Genomic DNA, 20,672 nt, shown 5'->3' on the forward strand with positions numbered 1-20,672 from the left:
GATCAAAGGGGGTCTAGGTTTAAACGAAGGAGTGAAACCGTGGCTATTTTGGTTTCATTCTTTTTAAAGTTTTTTCCCCCACACACAAACCAACATTTAAACCAGGATGGTCCCTCAAACTCAGCAGACAGCGGATTGAGGCTGTCCCACGCCGACAAGACCGGCATAGCCATAAAGAAAAGCCAAATATTGACAAACAAGTGCAGTCCCATCTTTCATATTTGAAAAAGAGGGGGGGGGGGGGGCAAAACAAAAAACAGAAATTAAATATATATCTGGGATGTGAAGGAATTGTCCAGCTCTAAAGAGTGTCCTCGTCTATACACATTCCAGATCACTGTGTGGACCAGATGAACCAACTGTACAATGTGCCTGTCTGAAGCCCAAATGGTCAAGGAGAGGTCCAATATTGAATCACAATGGTCAAGGAGAGGTCCAATATTGAATCACAATGGTCAAGGAGAGGTCCAATATTGAATCACAATGGTCAAGGAGAGGTCCAATATTGAATCACAATAGTCAAGGAGAGGTCCAATATTGAAATCACAATGGTCAAGGAGAGGTCCAATATTGAATCACAATGGTCAAGGAGAGGTCCAATATTGAAATCACAATGGTTGACTTCCAACAGAACCAAGAGCTGCTATTTCTGCCCTCCGACTCGTCCGACCCTACAGTGGGCTATGTACGCAAGGAATGTGGGGTTCCTCTTCAGACCGGTCTAAGGCAATGGATTGCTTAACGTAAAAACAATATTTCTCCCTCCGATATACACTAGAGGTGTGTGATCTTAAGACTCGAGCTTGGCCTCTGCTGGCAATTCATGGTTCTGAAAGAAGCGGGTTCTTTGGAGAAACAAAATAACTTCCGCTACTTTTTCTAGGTAGTTCGATTTCTTCTCTTCCCGGAAGTCCTCTCTGCACAAACTCTTAAACCTGTGCGTCTTACTCTTGACCAGACAAAATGGCCAACGTTTCCGGCGGCGATTCGGCCACTTCAGACCCATGATGTGTCCCTTCAAGTCGTTTGATTCTGCTCCCGAATTGCACCTTAATTCTCCAGCGATTGGGCCAAACGTCTCTCTCTAACGTGGGGTCGTCGAGCCGCTGTTCATGCTCGCTGAATAAACTGAAGCCAGGTTTCAGGTCCCGGGAATTAAAACTAGAGTGAGGAGGATGCACATGCTGATTTGTCCCACTAGCTTCAGTGTATTCAGCGTGCGGCGTGGCTACCGGCAGGAACAACTCACTGTTGAAAGAGTCTTTTCCTTCAGACTTCTTTTTGAACCATGGATCAGGGTCCATATTCACAAAGCATCTCAAAGTGAGGAGTACTGATCTGGAGTCAGCTTCGGTCTTATTCGTTTTAAATGAGGTCATGAGGAGAAATGTTCATGGTCACTGATCTAGAGTCAGCTTCAGTCTTTGCTAGCTTGAATAAGGTCATGAGGAGAAGTGTTCCTGGTCACTGATCTGGTGTCAGCTTCAGTCTTGTTTGTTTGAATATGGTCATGAGGAGAAGTGTTCCTGGTCACTGATCTAGAGTCAGCTTCAGTCTTATTAAGTTTGAATACGTATTTCTGGTCACTGTTCCCAGATCAGCACTCCCTACACCCGTGCAGAAGAACAAGAACCAGGTGACCCGGCTGCCTCCTTGTGGAATGTAACCCAAGAGAAAGCTCCTTCTCAACCCTCTCGGCCTCCACGTCTCCCCCTAGAGGTTCCCATGCTCACTGCACCTCATGTCCTTCCATTTCACAGTTTATCCTATAACCCTATTTATGAAAAATAATCATCCCATAGTAGAAGTTCTTCCAGCTCAACTAATAAGTGTTATTCATGTGTGCCAACCAAGTCATATATATATACATATATATAGTGTATGAAAGATTGGCTAAATCCAAGTTGATAGTATGCAACTAGCCAGTCATAACTAGGGCTACTTTTTTCTTATTATTTATTTTCAACATGACCTATGCAAGGCAAAGTGGAACATGTAAAAATAAAATAAAAAATTATAATAATCTTCAGAAAGTGTCTATACTTAAACCCTGGGGGGGATCGACCACATGAGTTAGTGGCCCACAAGAAGGTAACTGTAGTGAGTATATATGTATAACTTAAAAAAAAACATGTTGATATCCAATACCCTGTTTGTTTTTATGGATATTTCAAAAAGGAGATTCCCTAGAAACTCAATCTTCCACGGAGAGGAAAGCAAGTAAGTGAAGAGTCCGACCCGCAGATTTACACGTCAAGCTTTCAGGACATCAAAGGGGAACGCCACTCAAATAAAACATTCTAACGTGTTATTTTCCATGACCTGAGACAGTTCAATCAATATCCGTGAACATGAGCTACTCTCTCTGTCCCAAAGCCAGAAACCAGAGGAGAAAGACTCAAACTTGTGTCATCAGGTATAAAGTCTGGCGCTGCTCTGTTGACGATGAATGAGACGATGATTTTGTTTGACCCACCGAATGTTTGTTTTCTTTTTTACATCAAAGTGAGTTTTATTCTTTTTTTAATCCACTTTTTCTCCCCATTTTCTATTTTTCTCCCATCCCAATTTCGTATTATCCAATTCTTCCCTCCCCTGTAAGTGAGCTTTATTCTATAGTAGTGGTCTGGTCTCATATCCGAAACAGAGAATGTACCTATGAACTCAGAACGTTCCCCTGGGTGTGTCTCAGTGTCACCTATCAGAACGCTCCCCTGGGTCAGGTGTCTCTCAGTGTCACCTATCAGAACGTTCTCCTGGGTGTGTCTCAGTGTCACCTATCAAATCCTTCTCAGTTCATAGTTCAAGGAGCGACTTTAGACTCAATACTTGACGCAGAAGTTTGACTTTGACTCACTCTAGGATTGGAATATGGGAGAGAGTTGCTCATTTTCACCGATATTATTGTACCGTCTTAAGACATTTATATGAATTCTGAAATTGGCCGTGGTTCCCCTTTAAAACCGTAACGAGAGGTTTCTTTTTATCTGAAGGAAACGCTCGACGTGGAAATCTACCTGGTGAGAAAAAGGAAGTATTTAAATCTGACCTGAAGATGATAATGTATTAAACAGTAAACACACTAAAACAACAAGGACCTACTGAAGGTCTGGCACAGGTCCCTCCAGCCCCCCCCCCCCCCCCCCCATCCCCCTCCACCCCCCCCTCCATCACATCAGCATCCAACATCCACCTTCCTTCTGTCCTACATACAGTCTCTTTCTTTCTCTCTCTCCCTCTCTCTTTCCTCTCCCTCTCAGTCACTCAAATACTCTTTCCATCTTACAAACACACACACATACATACGCAACACTAAGTTTTACTATGAATGACACATACATATAGTTTTTACCATCAACAGGCATGTGATCCCCCGGTCCCACAGTGGGAGGGGAGGGGGGGGGGGGGGGGGGGCTCCAAGACGGACCGGGGAGGGAAGTGATGAGGTCTTCTGTTGGCCTGGCCTAGTGGAGTGTACTAGTGCTCAATGGATTCAGTGACACAATGCACACAAACAGAACCCCACCCCCAGTCATACACAGAGTCCTACAAGCCCTTGGATACTAACACCCCCCCCCTCCCCCCCTTCCTCCCCTGTTGTCCCGCCCCCTCCCGCGCATCACCCTTACAAGTCCAATCCGTTTTCTTTATGGAAACGCGTCATTGTTCGCTTTGCCCCTCGCGGGGTGAGAGGAAGATACAGCCCCCCCCCCCCTGCTGTCAAGATGCTGGGCGAAGAGAACCGCTCCAGTTTTGGGGCTCAAGGTTGTCATCATCTTCATCATCATCATCATCGTCGTCGTCGTCACCGCCAGTTATCGTCGTCGTCGCCATCCGTCGGGTGTCTCTCCTGTAGGCGTGGTCATCGTGGTGACGTGGTGTGTGTGTGTGTGTGTGTGTGGTTTGACTACCAGCTCATCAGAGAGGTGCGTCCCAAGGTCATGAAGTAGACCTGGCTGGCCCCTCCGGAGCGCACAGACGCAAAGAACACCTGCGGGCACACGGGCAAACACAGCGTGTTATACGGGAGGATCTTAAAGGAACACGCCAACACTTTGGGAAATTAGCTTACCGTCTTCTCCAGAGAGAGACAAGAAGATGGATACCGGTTTCCCCTCTATGCGTTCAGTTCATCTGGCTGCATGTTAGCCTAGCTTAGCAAAATTAATGGAAGCGGACAGTGCCGGTTAGCCTAGGCATTGTCCAACCAACACCTCTTCTGAAGGCTGTCCACTTCCATTCATTGTGCTAAGTTTGTGTATCTATCTTCTTGTCTCGCTCTGGAGAAGACGGTAAGCTAATTTCCCAAAATGTGTTCCTTTAAAGGTAACATGAACAAGATGGCGGTGACTGCACTGCTCTCACTGGTTACACCGCTGGCCAGTATGACTTGCTACCGTAGTGAGGACACATACACAGCTCTTTAGCGGCTCGGATTTGGAGTTAACTCGTTGTTGCCCGCCAATGCGTTCAGCGCCAGAAACGAGTTTTTGGGATCGTTATTTCGTTTATTCGCTATATCTATTCATAATTCATAGCTGCAGCCTCTGGTATACCCTTCAGACCCTGTCTGAGCTGGCAGACTGTCAACACCGCCCTCTACTGCCATGCGGAGATATTGCATCCCATTGTAAATGGGCTGGTGTGTTTTAGGAGGCGATCTGAGCCGGGCGGGCGGGGTACGCTACGACGGTAATCTCATGTATGCACGACTGTTTTGGGCATGTTGACTGGAAGCAACTCACTGAGGGTCGACGGCGTTATTAGACCCATAGATATAATATAAGATATATTTTAAGCACTCGCAAATGTCTCAGTCTAGAACTATATCCATTGAATAAAGACCTGGCGATGAAGGGAGATCAGCGCCCCCTGCTGCTGGCGGTCAATGTGTTAATGCGAGAAGCTACAGGCTTTCACTTGCATGCATTCAGCGCACACACATTTATCTCATTAAATCGCAGCCTTTCTTTGGAGTTACAATATTTTAAAGCCACGCTACCGGCTTCAGAAAACACACGGGTCTCTCTAGTCTCGTGTTCTTCTCACCTAGTCGGTTCTCTCTCTAGTCTCTCACCTAGTCGGTTCTCTCTCTAGTCTCTCACCTAGTCTGTTCTCTCTCTAGTCTCTCACCTAGTCTGTTCTCTCTCTAGTCTCTCACCTAGTCGGTTCTCTCTCTAGTCTCTCACCTAGTCTGTTCTCTCTCTAGTCTCTCACCTAGTCGGTTCTCTCTCTAGTCTCTCACCTAGTCTGTTCTCTCTCTAGTCTCTCACCTTGTCGTTCCTCTCTCACCTAGTCTGTTCTCTCTCTAGTCTCTCACCTAGTCGTTCCTCTCTCACCTAGTCTGTTCTCTCTCTAGTCTCTCACCTAGTCTGTTCTCTCTCTAGTCTCTCACCTAGTCTGTTCTCTCTCTAGTCTCTCACCTAGTCTGTTCTCTCTCTAGTCTCTCACCTAGTCTGTTCTCTCTCTAGTCTCTCACCTAGTCTGTTCTCTCTCTAGTCTCTCACCTAGTCGGTTCTCTCTCTAGTCTCTCACCTAGTCGGTTCTCTCTCTAGTCTCTCACCTAGTCTGTTCTCTCTCTCGTCTCTCAACTAGTCGTTCCTCTCTCACCTAGTCGGTTCTCTCTCTAGTCTCTCACCTAGTCGGTTCTCTCTCTAGTCTCTCACCTAGTCTGTTCTCTCTCTAGTCTCTCACCTAGTCTGTTCTCTCTCTAGTCTCTCACCTAGTCTGTTCTCTCTCTAGTCTCTCACCTAGTCGTTCCTCTCTCACCTAGTCTGTTCTCTCTCTAGTCTCTCACCTAGTCTGTTCTCTCTCTAGTCTCTCACCTAGTCTGTTCTCTCTCTAGTCTCTCACCTAGTCGGTTCTCTCTCTAGTCTCTCACCTAGTCTGTTCTCTCTCTAGTCTCTCACCTTGTCGTTCCTCTCTCACCTTGTCGTTCCTCTCTCACCTAGTCTGTTCTCTCTCTAGTCTCTCACCTAGTCGGTTCTCTCTCTAGTCTCTCACCTAGTCTGTTCCCTCTCTAGTCTCTCACCTAGTCGGTTCTCTCTCTAGTCTCTCACCTAGTCGGTTCTCTCTCTAGTCTCTCACCTAGTCGGTTCTCTCTCTAGTCTCTCACCTAGTCGGTTCTCTCTCTAGTCTCTCACCTAGTCGGTTCTCTCTCTAGTCTCTCACCTAGTCGGTTCTCTCTCACCTAGTCGGCTCTCTCTCTAGTCTCTCACCTAGTCGTTCCTCTCTCACCTAGTTGGTTCTCTCTCTAGTCTCTCACCTAGTCTGTTCTCTCTCTAGTCTCTCACCTAGTCTGTTCTCTCTCTAGTCTCTCACCTAGTCTGTTCTCTCTCTAGTCTCTCACCTAGTCTGTTCTCTCTCTAGTCTCTCACCTAGTCGGTTCTCTCTCTAGTCCCTCACCTTGTCGTTCCGCTCACAGAGGAACTTCAGCCGCTGCGCTCTCTTGTGCATGAACACTCCGTCCAGGTGGCCCGTCTCCACCGAGCGGATCTCGATGGCCTTCTCTCCCCAGCCCATGATCTGGTTGGACCTAATGTAGGCTGCAGAGGGAGAGACCAAGTCAGGGCGTGCACGTGTATATACTGTCTGTCTGACACACACCTGTCTGTCTGATACACACCTGTCTGTCTGACACACACCTGTCTGTCTTTCTGATACACACCTGTCTGTCTCACACCTGTCTGACACACACCTGTCTGTCTGATACACACCTGTCTGGTGTGTGTACCTGCAGCTCTAGGCACTTCAGGTATTTATAAAAGGGTGCAAAAAATTATCTGACTCAGGGAAATTAAACTGTATAACTGTATATAAAATGTATAAATGGTATCAAAATGAATGTGTGTGTATATATTATATATACATATTCACATGTATTGTATATATATATATATGTATCCACATCTGTCTGAATATACCTGCATATAATAATCTTTATATATATATATATCCCCACCTACTCTTACTAGTTATGCTGCTGGCCATTACGACTTACTACCATAGTGTTTTTATACCCATATCACTGTACACAATACTACAACACTATTCATACATCTGATTATTACTCAGTAGTACTCATTTATATATACCCCAGTTTAATCTTTTAGTTGTACTATACTGTATGACAACAATACATTTGAACCTAAATCTAAAGTCACGTTCATCCATTTCATTTCCAGCACCGGCAGCGTGTCTCCTCCACCTACCCACTGAGGTGGGCCTCTCCCCCCACTGTCTCCTCCACCATCTCCCCCACTGTCTCCTCCACCATCTCCCCCACCATCTCCCCCACTGTCTCCTCCACCATCTCCCCCACTGTCTCCCCCACCATCTCCCCCACTGTCTCCTCCACCATCTCCCCCACCATCTCCCCCACTGTCTCCTCCACCATCTCCCCCACTGTCTCCTCCACCATCTCCCCCCACTGTCTCCCCCACTGTCTCCTCCACCATCTCCCCCACCGTCTCCCCCCACTGTCTCCCCCACCATCTCCCCCACTGTCTCCTCCACCATCTCCCCCACTGTCTCCTCCACCATCTCCCCCACTGTCTCCTCCACCATCTCCCCCCACTGTCTCCCCCCACTGTCTCCCCCACTGTCTCCTCCACCATCTCCCCCACTGTCTCCTCCACCTACCCACTGAGGTGGGCATCTCGCCCCACTGCAGCACCACGTCCTTGGTGATGCGGCCGTAGGTGTTGACGTAGACGCCCTCGTCCTCGTAGCAGACCAGCAGCTCGATGCCGTCCGTGTTGGGCAGGATGATGATGGCGTGCGACTGGATGCTGGCCTGGATCTGAGGGAGAGAAGAGAAACACGACACAGTTGAGGCTGTGATCACGTTTGGACGCCTTTTTTCTTACGCTCAAACACGAGGCGCGGTGTGGCGCATGTGGAGAATCGAAAGCGCACCGATTACCGTTGCTACCTCAGCTAACGTTACATAAGTTACATACATTACTTAATTATCGACTTGTTATATTGTTTACACTGCTTGTTTTTACTACCTGTACCCCCTACCCTCCCCCATGCTGCTATGATGCCTGAATTTCCCCAAGGGGACCAATAAAGGAATATCTTATCTTATCTGAAGAAAACTAGAATGCTAGTTATCTAAACAAAAACACAGCTAAAACAATTGTTAACACTTTCGCGGCCAACCACGTATATATATATATATATCGATTTTAATATCCTATTCAATGTCAGGGACCTGTATGTTGCCGTTAAAAGGCATACTGGGACTCCGAAGGTGCAGTACTGGCCAGATCCTGCTAGTAGGCACTATCGAGGTTGCAGTAAACCCTGTTCCAGACCGGGTGCTACACTCAAATGTCTCCGGACGGACTTACTACCATAGTGTTTTTATACCCATATCACTGTACACAATACTACAACACTATTCAGCTATAGCTACTGTAGATGGGGAAATCGAATGGCCCCGAATGTGTTAAGGGGATGCAGACCAGAGAAAGACTTTCGTCTTGTTTACATCAGGGTCCCCCATTTTCAATTAATCTGTCATTAAATTGACATACACGCGGGCTTGACATTAACACCCGCCACCTGCCAAATACAGGTAGAATTCGGCAGTGGCAGGTAACTGCGTCATTCTACCCGCCAACATTGTAGTCTACAAAAGGCATCTGCAATAATTAAGTCAATCCAGGTGATACTACATAATACTACAACTCCCACGAGGACTGGGTGCGGACAGTGTGCTCATTCATTGGCCCATCCACTTCGCCCTATCGCGTGCGTCGTGTTGCCTCCGTGTGTGACAGCTGACAGCTGAACGAACGCTGTTAACGTTAATAGCTCAACTGGTTAGTGCGAACGACTCATCCATAGTTTACTTTACAGACAGTTAGCTAACGTTACAATGTGGCGGCATATTGTGGGTGTGAAAAGACCGGGTGAACCAAACCATCAACAAACAAAAAAGAGAAAAGAGAATGAGACCGAGACCGAAAACACGAACAAAGTACAAGAGGGGGCAAAAAATAAAATAAAACTGTTGTTCATTGAAAAGTGGCGCTCAGGTCGCAAGTTATTACCGTGATTACCGTTGCTGGCTCAGCTAACGGTACATAAGTTACATACATTACCACTGATTACCGTTGCTACCTCAGCTAACGTTACACAAGTTACATACATTCATCAGGACTAAGCTCCGGACCTGGGGCGACAGGGCCTTCGCTGCAGCTGCCCCCACCCTCTGGAATGCCCTTCCCAACCATATCAGTCATGCAGACACCCTCTCATCATTTAAAAAAGCCCTCAAAACCCACCTTTTTACCCTGGCCTTCAAGCCTTGAACTCCTTCCTCTCTCACCTTTTTATATAATAAATTTGTATTTAAAATCTTTCTCTACTAAAACTATTGTTTGTTTTGTTCTATAAAGTGTCTTTGAGCAATCGGAAAAGCGCTATACAAATTTGATGTATTATTAGCTTCTCCTTTATTATCGATTGGTTTGTTTTGCCGTCTCAGATTTGTAATCCCTCCCCTCGGTTGATTCGATTGCACCACACCTAAAGTTGAAACCTTTTCAACAGAGTGCTTAAAGAACGTGAGGCGTGTAGTTTGGAGGAGACGTGCGTCTGCCGCGGCAAAAAACATAGAAACAAAATCGGCGTCAAATTAGTGCAAAACGATTTTCTAGTCCCACGCTGCGTGCGCTCGTGTGTCAAGTGTCCCGACCAAATCAAACCAATGCCCCCCTGCCTGTGTCAATTTACACAAAACGCACAGGAGCAAAAAAAAGTATATGTCCTGCGAGGGGGTTTGCTGGTCATAAACAAGGCTACATTCACACTGGAGGCAAAAGAGCTGGCCTCAATCAGATTTATTTTGCTCATACGTGACCTTTTTTCACAACAGTGTGAGCAGCACAAATCACATGGAATCCGATGTTTTTCATTCAGATTTGGGCCACTTTCATAATGTGATCCTAAATCAGATACAGGTCAGGTTTTGCATCTTCTTTATTGTTCATTTTTCGCACGAAGGTCAGTTCAGGAGCGTGTGGCCAGTTCACACCGAATCTGATATTGGCCCCACATTTATATATATAAAAAAATATATATATGAATTGAGCATAAGGCCTGCAGTGTAAACGCAGCCTAAAATTCCTGAACCTCCCCTTTAATCAAAAGAGAAAGTATGAGAAAGATCAGAGTGATAAACCACAACAGAAGGACAGGAATGCTTACGTGAGTGGGCAGGTAGATGTCGTAGACGGCCCCAGAGTCAACATCCACAGCATGGAAGCCCGAGCAGGAGCCGTAGATGACCTTTAACCTCTGACCCTCCTCTACCGTCAAGTCAACCAGCAGGGGCTTGTGCACCAGGTCACCGAAAGACTAAAACAAACAAACAGACGGACAGGCTTGTGAGGCAGGGCAGCAAGGGTCAGGCAGTAAAAGCCAGAACACACATGAAAAGTTAAACATCATCAAACAACTCAGACAGCCAGTCAGTCGATCCGTTGAGAAGCCATTTGCTATTGGCTGAGACGACAGCAGTGAGACACGGCAAGTCCTGGATGACTTTGTTGTTGGCTAGAGTTAGACCTCTAGGTAGCGGGATGGAACTGCCCCGATGACGATGCACTCCAGAGAAGAACATGGCGATTGATTGGTTTTGCAGAAACTCTTTTTGGACCGTCTTAACCCTTTCACTATCACACTACAGAAGGTTAACCTTTCACTATCACACTACAGAAGGTTAACCTTTCACTACCACACTACAGACGGTTAACCTTTCACTATCACACTACAGAAGGTTAACCTTTCACTACCACACACTACAGACGGTTAACAGTCTGTAGTGTGTGGTAGTGAAAGGGCTAACCTTCTGTAGTGTGGTTGTGAAAGGGTTAACCCTTTGTCATGTGGCAGTGAAAGGGTTTACCCTTCTGTATTGTCGCAGTGAAAGGGTTAACCATTTGGTAGTGTGGAAGTGAAAGGGTTAAGAACATGGGCTTAGTTCCAATGCATTAACATAGTCAACAGATACAGCTCTAGTCACAGCTCTAGTCAGATACAGCTCTAGTCAGATACAGCTCTAGTCACAGCTCTAGTCAGATACAGCTCTAGTCAGATACAGCTCTAGTCAGATACAGCTCTAGTCACAGCTCTAGTCAGATACAGCTCTAGTCACAGCTCTAGTCAGATACAGCTCTAGTCACAGCTCTAGTCAGATACAGCTCTAGTCACAGCTCTAGTCAGATACAGCTCTAGTCAGATACAGCTCTAGTCAGATACAGCTCTAGTCAGATACAGCTCTAGTCAGATACAGCTCTAGTCAGATACAGCTCTAGTCAGATACAGCTCTAGTCACAGCTCTAGTCAGATACAGCTCTAGTCACAGCTCTAGTCAGATACAGCTCTAGTCAGATACAGCTCTAGTCACAGCTCTAGTCAGATACAGCAGAGAAACTCTCTCGGGGAGCTGGCTGCCTTCGCTCACCTTGAAGGCCATGAACTTGTGGTAGGGTTTAGGCGCCCAGGCGTACACCTCCACAGCATTCCTCAGGGCCAGCACCAGGAACTTGATCCTCTCGTACTTCACTGGAACACAACGGAACAGAGGAGCATGAGGTCAGTGGCTTCAACACTGGAGGGACATGAGGTCAGTGGCTTCAACACTGAGGAACATGAGGTCAGTGGCTTTAACACTGAGGAACATGAGGTCAGTGGCTTCAACACTGAGGAACATGAGGTCAGTGGCTTCAACACTGAGGAACATGAGGTCAGTGGCTTTAACACTGAGGAACATGAGGTCAGTGGCTTCAACACTGAGGAACATGAGGTCAGTGGCTTTAACACTGAGGAACATGAGGTCAGTGGCTTCAACACTGAGGAACATGAGGTCAGTGGCTTTAACACTGAGGAACATGAGGTCAGTGGCTTCAACACTGAGGAACATGAGGTCAGTGGCTTTAACACTGAGGAACATGAGGTCAGTGGCTTCAACACTGAGGAACATGAGGTCAGTGGCTTTAACACTGAGGAACATGAGGTCAGTGGCTTCAACACTGAGGAACATGAGGTCAGTGGCTTTAACACTGAGGAACATGAGGTCAGTGGCTTTAACACTGAGGAACATGAGGTCAGTAGCTTTAACACGGAGGAACATGAGGTCAGTGGCTTTAACACTGAGGAACATGAGGTCAGTGGCTTTAACACTGAGGAACATGAGGTCAGTGGCTTCAACACTGGAGGGACATGAGGTCAGTGGCTTTAACACTGAGGAACATGAGGTCAGTGGCTTCAACACTGAGGAACATGAGGTCAGTGGCTTTAACACTGGAGGAACATGAGGTCAGTGGCTTTAACACTGAGGAACATGAGGTCAGTGGCTTTAACACTGGAGGAACATGAGGTCAGTGGCTTTAACACTGAGGAACATGAGGTCAGTGGCCAACACTATGAGGTCAGGGCGGCTACGTGGCGTAGTGGGCAAGGCGCTCGCCACGAATGACGGAGACGCTGGGCTTGCCTGTTCGAGCCCAGCGCTCCACATTGCTTTCAGTTTAGCTGGTCGTTCATACTAATACACATTGGCCGTATTAGGGGGTGGGAAACTGATGGGTGGGGATCGGGCGATGTGGACAGCGACTCCTACAGGTCGGTTGGTGCGCCTGCGCAGTAGAATCAGGAAGTGTCAGGGGCAGCGTGAGCCTCCCACGCGTTACTCCTCGCCACTGAGAGATCGAGCTGCGCAGGTGAAAAGATGCGACTGCTGTTACCTCAAGTACCGGAGGGGACTTGTGCTATGTATGACTTAGTCCACATTGCAGCCGGCTTGTGGGAGGCAAGAAACAGCGTTCGTGACAGGGGAGGGTTGAATTGGAGGATACGAAATTGGGATGAGAGAAAATATGGAAAAATGGGAGAAAAAGTGGATAAAAAAAAAAAAACACTATGAGTGGCTTTAACACTGGAGGTCTGACACTGGAGGTCCTTTCTGACAAGAGACACTTCAGATGAAACAGGCACATGGTGAGAGAGATGCTTCATGGAATACATCAGCTCTATCGACAAGCTTTGTACGCAAACAAACCGCCACGGATTCTGAGGTAGGGCTGCACGATTTTGGAAAATAATCTAATTGCAATTTTTCTGACAGATATTGCGATTGCGATAAAATTTGTGATTATAATAATAAATAAATAAATTAAGCAGCCCCACAGAGGTTTATTGTAAAATGCGGCTTGCATCTGGCCTACGCTGTGGGTCTGTTCGGGACACAGAGCCTGAAAATGTTTCTTTTTACCTGGGAATCGATACCGGTACCCAACGGTACCTTTTTTTCTGTACTTTACTCTCCCTCTCTGAAGTCTAAACTTCACAACACACAATCTAAAACCCCTTACCTCCCTCTCCCAAACCGATCTTGTATCTCAATGGGACTTCCTGGTAAAACTTTTTTTTGTAAGTAAAAAAAAAAATATTGCATCATTCCAAATCGCGATGCCGATTAAAAATCGATTAATCGTGCAGCCCTATTCTGAGGGTCAAGTCAAAACTCGTCCTAAATTATTATTACAAGTTCGCATTGTGTTTTCGAAGGAAACAATAGAAAGCTCGGAGTCTCAACAAAGGCTGGTGGGGTGAAAACACAAGCCGCTGCTGAAATACTCTGACTCAACCCTCAGAATCCGCTGTGATACGTTAGAGGCGCTTTATATATATATCCCCCCTTGAACGGCCCTTCTAAGGTTTCTCTCCTCCACATTTCTTCCTATTGCTAGGTTTTTAGTGAGTTTCTACTTACCTTCGCTGGGGTATGTCTGGGAGTGTTGTTTTGGATTTCATGATTCGTTTGGTTTGTTCTTGATTTATTGCGATGTTTCTTCTTGACTCGTTTAAAGAAGACTTGTCCGGCCCATGGGGGACATTAATGTGTGATTGCGGGCTTTACAGATTAATTTGATTTGATATATATGTAATACATACAAAGCTTGTCACTAGAGCTAGGAGCTGAACATGACATGTTGTGGTACAATGAATACGGTTCTATTCCTGGAGGAGGTAAGAGAGACTGTGAAGATACTTGAATGGGGGGGGGGTTAGGGGTCGAGGGGGACGTACCGACTTTGTAGTGGACGCAGCCCTCCAGGTCGCCCACGGTGACCCAGCCCTGCTTCTTCTCCACCTCCGGGTCGTTGTGCAAAATCTTGTTCCTGAGCCACGACAGGTAGTAGACACGCAGCTTGTTCTTCTTGCCTGAGGAGGGAGAGAGTGAGAGAGAGTGAGAGAGAGAGAGAGAGTGAGAGAGTGAGAGAGTGAGTGAGAGAGCAAGAGAGAGAGTAAGTGAGTGAGAGAGAGAGAGAGAGAGTGAGAGAGGGAGTGAGAGAGCAAGAGTGAGTGAGTGAGAGAGAGAGAGAGTGAGAGAGTGAGTGAGGGAGTGAGTGAGTGAGTGAGAGAGGGAGTGAGAGAGCGAGTGAGGGAGTGAGTGAGAGGGGAAAGAGTAACAGAGTGAGACAAAGTGAGTAGGAGTTGACATGTCTGAAGTATCTAATCACCTTTATATAAATAAAAACATTAAAATTTAAATTTAAAAAAGCACTTTGTCGTTTTTTCTTCCGAATGCAGACTGCATATAATGCGCTGTTTCTATCTATCCATCTATCTATATCTGTCAATGCTTTTAGCTAGGGATGCTCGATATTGGCTTTTTTACCGATACCGATATACCGATATTGTCCAACTCTTAATTTCCGATACCGATATCAACCGATACCGATATATGCAGGGTTTCCCCCCCCCAAAAAATTGAATAATTTCAGGTAATTAACATTACATATCTCTTGTTGTGGAATTAACACAACATTATGCATACTTTTGACAATAAATAAAATCTGAATTTGTTCTTACTTGCTTGCCTGGGTAAATAAAGGTTATAGAAATGTATATATATATATATATTTTTGAAAACCGATAGATATTTTCCGATATCACATTTGAATGCAGATATCGGCCGATAATATCGGTAGGCCGATAATATCGGACATCCCTACTTTTAGCCTATAGCCAATGGAAATGGGCAGCCATCTAGAAATGGGGAGGGAGAACCAATGGACAACCCCTATCGTTTCTCTACTCCAGTGTGCTCTCCTCCAGTGCGCAGATCTGGACGCCAGAGAGACGCTCTGCTTGTTCAAGAGGAACTTGTTGTGGATGTTGAAGACGATCCTGATGATATAAGGACTCTGAGCCAGAATGCTGGGACAGTGATGATGACAACCATAGTCAAGGATTTGATGCGTGGTCTGAAGCTATGGTCTGAAGCTATGGGTTGAAGCTATGGTCTGAAGCTATGGTCTGAAGCTATGGTCTGAAGCTATGGGTTGAAGCTATGGTCTGAAGCTATGGTCTGAAGCTATGGTCTGAAGCTATGGGTTGAAGCTATGGTCTGAAGCTATGGTCTGAAGCTATGGTCTGAAGCTATGGTCTGAAGCTATGGTCTGAAGCTATGGTCCGAAGCTATGGTCCGAAGCTATGGTCCGAAGCTATGGTCCGAAGCTATGGTCCGAAGCTATGGTCCGAAGCTATGGTCTGAAGCTATGGTCTGAAGCTATGGTCTGAAGCTATGGTCCGAAGCTATGGTCCGAAGCTATGGTCCGAAGCTATGGGTTGAAGCTATGGTCTGAAGCTATGGGTTGAAGCTATGGGTTGAAGCTATAGTCTGAAGCTATGGTCTGAAGCTATGGTCTGAAGCTATGGTCTGAAGCTATGGTCTGAAGCTATGGTCTGAAGCTATGGTCTGAAGCTATGGGTTGAAGCTATGGTCTGAAGCTATGGTCTGAAGCTATGGTCTGAAGCTATGGTCTGAAGCTATGGTCCGAAGCTATGGGTTGAAGCTATGGTCTGAAGCTATGGTCTGAAGCTATGGGTTGAAGCTATGGTCTGAAGCTATGGTCTGAAGCTATGGTCTGAAGCGGTCTGACAACTATATAATTTATTGTGCAGCTTGAATGAAAATCACCCGTTGAAATTCTGTGGCAGCTTCTCACACGACTAGACTTCCAAACCATTATTTTAACAAAACAATCCGTCAACACACAGACGGCTCGTCCCAGAAACGTTGACGTGAGCATCTCAAGTTCTACAGCAGCCGTGATCGATACCGACTCAAAGAATAAGCTCAGAATTGGCAAAAATATAACACTATGTCCAGGTGAACCGAAGTCTATGTAGGCTTTAGAGGGTTAATAGGTTATTTCCCCAGATAAGACCTATTTATTTTCCCATATCAGATATGGATTTGCTTTTTCCACATTCCGCGTCTGCGCCGGCCTTTCAGCACCACGCTAGCGTGAAGATGGATGTTCCCTCTCTGCGTCGTGTTCTGTACGACGGTACGCGGCTACATCGATCCGTTGCGTCGCTTACGTCCGTTTTTGAATCCATATCCGATCGTCGAACAGGGTCGTGTCCGTCTGCGCCAGATCGAGTCCGTTTTGATGGAGAGGGGGCGAGCTGACGGATACGTTACCGTCCGCGAAGCTGTGGTTACTGCAGAGGCAAGGTTATGTTTAAAAATAAACCAACGGACAGTAATACCTTCCCGATGGATGGATGTCACCGCAGCCTGGTTGCATAGCGTTCAAGGAAGCAGTTTAGACGCAGTTTCATTCTATGCAGCGCAATCTTTCCATTCCTAAATGTGGAGCAGCTAATTACAAATAAGGGGTTGTTTGCTCTGTTGCCTAAAAGTCTCATTTAACCCTTTCACTACACTACCAAAGAGTTAACCCTTTCGCGGTTAACCGTCTGTAGTGTGGTAGTGAAAGCAGGGTTAGAAATAAAAAAAAAATTTCAAGGGCTTTTTTTGCCCCCCTTAATTGATTTTCGGGGGCTTTTTTTTGTATTTCGGGGGAACAACATTTTTATAATGAAAATTAACATAAAGATTATAAAACATTGTTGACACTTTTTTTTACAGTCTTCGTCCCTATGTTTGATAATGTTTGGAGTTGTGTTACAAATAAAACGGTCTTTCCCCGCCGAACACAAGTTACTTAACGTTACACAGGTCGCGCTATGCAGATGCTTAGCTTGCTAACGTTAAGATAGCAGCTTTGCAACTATGCATGCTTGCTGAAAAGCAGAGCTCTCTGTCTGTCTGTCTGTGTTCGGACCTCTCAAGCAACCTGTAACACGCAGGGGGCCCCGCCTCCCTCCCTCTTTGCATTCCACCCAAAAACTGAATTTCAGTCCAGTTTCTTAACTATTAACAGCAGAGCTGTTTTGTAATCTTCACTCTGCAAGTAAATGATTTTTCCGGTTCGCGCACACACACATATTATTAGGGGGAAATGCTCGCACTGTAGAGCATATATATAATTATATATATAATTAGTAAACTGTCGGGGGCTTTTATTGCCCCCCTTAACTGATTTTCGAGGGCATTTGGTCAATTTTCGAGGGCATTTTGCCCCAAGCCCCCGTTAATTTCGAACCCTGAGTGAAAGGTTTCTGTAGTGTAGTGAAAGGGTTAACAAACCGTGACACGCCTGCCAATAGGGCCTCAGGAAATTAACCTTCATACAGTCTTCTACTAAATGGTACATTTATAGAGCTTTTATCCAAAGCGCTTTACAATTTTTGTTCCTCACATTTTTACCCATTCACTCACACATTCACACACCGACGGCGGAGGCAACCATGCAAGGTGCCAACCTGCTCCTCGGGAGCAGTTAGGGGTTAAGTGTCTTGCTCAAGGACACCTCAGACACGCTGCCCGGGAATCGAACCGGGAACCTCCGGATAACCAGACGACTGCTCTACCTCCCGAGCCACTGTCGCCCCCACCATTATGCACTTTGCTACTAAGGAACCTACCTGGCCTATATTACTACCTACTATGATAATATGTCTTTACTACTATGCACTCAAGACTGTAGCACTCAAGTTCAACACAGTTTGACGAACATTGTTACTCAGCTGAAACAGTCGTACCCTTCCTGCTGACCTGTTGTACAGAACTTGTAAGTCTCTTTGGATAAAAGTGTCAGCTAAATGACTAAATGTAAGTGGGTGGGAACTTGCTACATTGCTACAGACATCGGTCGCGATTTTGCTGAGATGAATTTGCTATATGAGAAAATTACTAAAACCGCTGAATGTACAAAGGCGGAGGTGGGATGGAGAAATAGTAGGGTCTCTCCCGGGACGATCGTGGCATTTTCTGCGGTGGCTTCTCACAGAACTAGACTTCCAAACCAAAGATCGCCAACACACGGGACACAGCTCGTCCCAGAAACGTTGACGTCAGCGTCCAGAGTCCTGCAGCAGCCCGTGTACCTGATATGGTGACCAGGACGTTCAGTCCCTCCAGGACGTCCATCTGCTGGATGCGTCGTCGGCTGATCAGAGGGTAGACCTTCCCCTGACCGCTCCTGTCCAGCAGCATCAGACCGCTCTCCGTCCCCACCAGCAGGTTCACCCCTGGAACACACAACGTGTTGCCTCGTGAAAAATCATGCTAAATAATATTTTCCCCGTCCAAAGATCTGCAGCCGTGTCCAGATTCAGAGAATATACTCAGTTTCAGAGTTTGACTTGTGTTATATTGCCTCCTGGAGCTCGCCGGCGCTATGGAGGTATGTCCCCCCCCCCCCCCCCATTCTCATTGGACAGACTCGAGATGCAAGCTCAGTCATTGGACAGACTCGAGATGCGAGCTCAGTCATTGGACAGACTCGAGATGCGAGCTCAGTCATTGGACAGACTCGAGATGCGAGCTCAGTCATTGGACAGACTCGAGATGCGAGCTCAGTCATTGGACAGACTCGAGATGCGAGCTCAGTCATTGGACAGACTCGAGATGCGAGCTCAGTCATTGGACAGACTCGAGATGCGAGCTCAGTCATCCGGACAAGGAAACCATAAAAGAAGGAAGGGTAACCTTGTAGTGCGTGAACCGCGAAGTCCGGCGTATATTATTGTTAAAATCATTGTTAGTTTAAAAAAGCTTAAATCTGACCCAAATAGTGAGTTATTCTCATCTACAAGAAAGGAGGAAATTCAGCAACAGCTGGAGAACAATAAACGTTGATTGCTGAAACCAAATCCTGTGTAATTACAACAAAGCAAACCAATGTGTTTCAGTTGACGTAGCCTCCATCAGGGTTAGGTAATTACAACAAAGCAAACAATCTCTAAAAAAAGGGTTCATACAAGGTCCATACAGAACAGACTAATGAAGCCAGAATCTTAAAAACCCAATAGCGTGCATCTGATATGGTGCCAAGTAGGAAACTATTGGGATTCGGCCTTAGGTAGTGGTAGTGAAAGGTTAAAAGGAACACGCCAACATTTTGGGAAATTATCTTATCGTCTTCTCCAGAGAGAGACAAGAAGATAGATACCAGTTTCCTCTCGGTGTGCGTTCAATAGAAAGCTATCTGGCTGCACGTTAGCCTAGCTTAGCACAATGAATGGAAGCGGACAGTGCCGGTTAGCCTTCGGGAGATGTGTTAGTCGGACAATGCCTAGGCTAACCGGCACTGTCCGCTTCCATTCATTGTGCTAAGCTAGGCTAACAGCCAGATAGCTTTCTACTGAACGCAGGGAACTGGTATCCATCTTCTCGTCTCTCTCTGGAGAAGACGGTAAGCTCATTTCCCCAAATGCTGGCGTGTTCCTTTAAAAAAGAGACACGACGTCAAACACAAAAGACAGAAGAACCCAACAGAGATACGCCGCACGTCTCAGATACACAACTCACCCCAGAGCGCGGCGCACAGGATCTCGGAGTTGAACCTCTTCTTGTACTTGCGGATCTCGGGCGTGTCGCTCTGCGGGCGCGTGTTGACGGGGTTGACGTTGACCACCGAGCCCTTACGGGACGGGTCGGCCCTCAGCGCGTCCGCCAGCCGCCCGTCCTGCCCGAGGCCTGGTGGGGAAGGGGGGAGGAGGGGGGGCACAGAGGGTCAGCGGTTAAACTAGACACCACACCACAACATAATATGTTTGTTAACGTTGCACACCTAGATTCCTCAAACTACATGGGGAGCGTCAAGCAGGTGGGTTTGTTACTTCCCTTCCCAACCGGGGCTTGACATTCACTTTTTGGCTCACCAGACACTCTGCGGCTAGTGGTTTTCCAAAATCACTAGCCACTAGAGATGGGCATTTTAAAGAAAAATCCAGATCGATTGATCGCATGCTATACTCGATTGATCGTGTATTACTCGAAAAGGGGGGGAAAAAACGTAAAAAAAAAAAAATATGTATATATATTATAATATTTTTTTTTGTAATTTTTTTTTTGTACTTTGTTTTGTTCATATATGTTTAAGGAAACCAACAAACAGTTATAATCTTACACATACATGTGAAAAGATATGGAAAAAAAAATATATATATATTTTTTTTTCATAAAAATGTATAATTTCGATTTTTCTTTTTTGGATTTTTCTCATAGCTACGAGTAATCGTCTATTACTCACGCCCATCCCTACTAGCTACTCAGCATTTTCACCAGCCAAAAATCACACACACACAATCCAAATATCCAGTTCGTTTTTATAGTGTAACGTTTGGCTACTTGAGACAGAGAGAGAGAGAGAGAGAGAGAGAGAGAGACTCTCAGTACGCGCGCACTGCGTTCCGAGAGAGAAAGAGACTCTCTTTCTGTTCTATTCCAC

At 46.2% G+C, this 20,672-nt stretch overlaps 1 protein-coding gene across 9 annotated transcripts in view; it reads right to left on the bottom strand.

Moving 5' to 3' along the window:
- Positions 1 to 3,181: 3,181 nt before the first annotated feature.
- LOC311241402 (mitogen-activated protein kinase kinase kinase kinase 4-like) overlaps positions 3,182 to 20,672 on the bottom strand; it is a 144,524-nt gene continuing 127,033 nt past the window's right edge. For all 9 annotated transcript variants that reach the window (XM_084330215.1, XM_084330217.1, XM_084330216.1 and 6 more), the window contains 8 exons: positions 19,751 to 19,918; positions 18,325 to 18,468; positions 14,107 to 14,241; positions 11,480 to 11,580; positions 10,222 to 10,371; positions 7,642 to 7,801; positions 6,406 to 6,545; positions 3,182 to 3,991 (listed from right to left, as the gene is read on the bottom strand). In XM_084330215.1, the coding sequence (XP_084186341.1) occupies positions 3,908 to 3,991; positions 6,406 to 6,545; positions 7,642 to 7,801; positions 10,222 to 10,371; positions 11,480 to 11,580; positions 14,107 to 14,241; positions 18,325 to 18,468; positions 19,751 to 19,918 (1,082 nt within the window). In that variant the 3' untranslated portion in view covers positions 3,182 to 3,907. The remainder of the gene's footprint in view (positions 3,992 to 6,405; positions 6,546 to 7,641; positions 7,802 to 10,221; positions 10,372 to 11,479; positions 11,581 to 14,106; positions 14,242 to 18,324; positions 18,469 to 19,750; positions 19,919 to 20,672) is intronic.

The sequence above is a fragment of the Notolepis coatsorum genome (genome assembly GCF_963971535.1).
Source record: "Notolepis coatsorum genome assembly, chromosome: 1".
In the NCBI taxonomy this organism is placed as follows: domain Eukaryota; kingdom Metazoa; phylum Chordata; class Actinopteri; order Aulopiformes; family Paralepididae; genus Notolepis; species Notolepis coatsorum.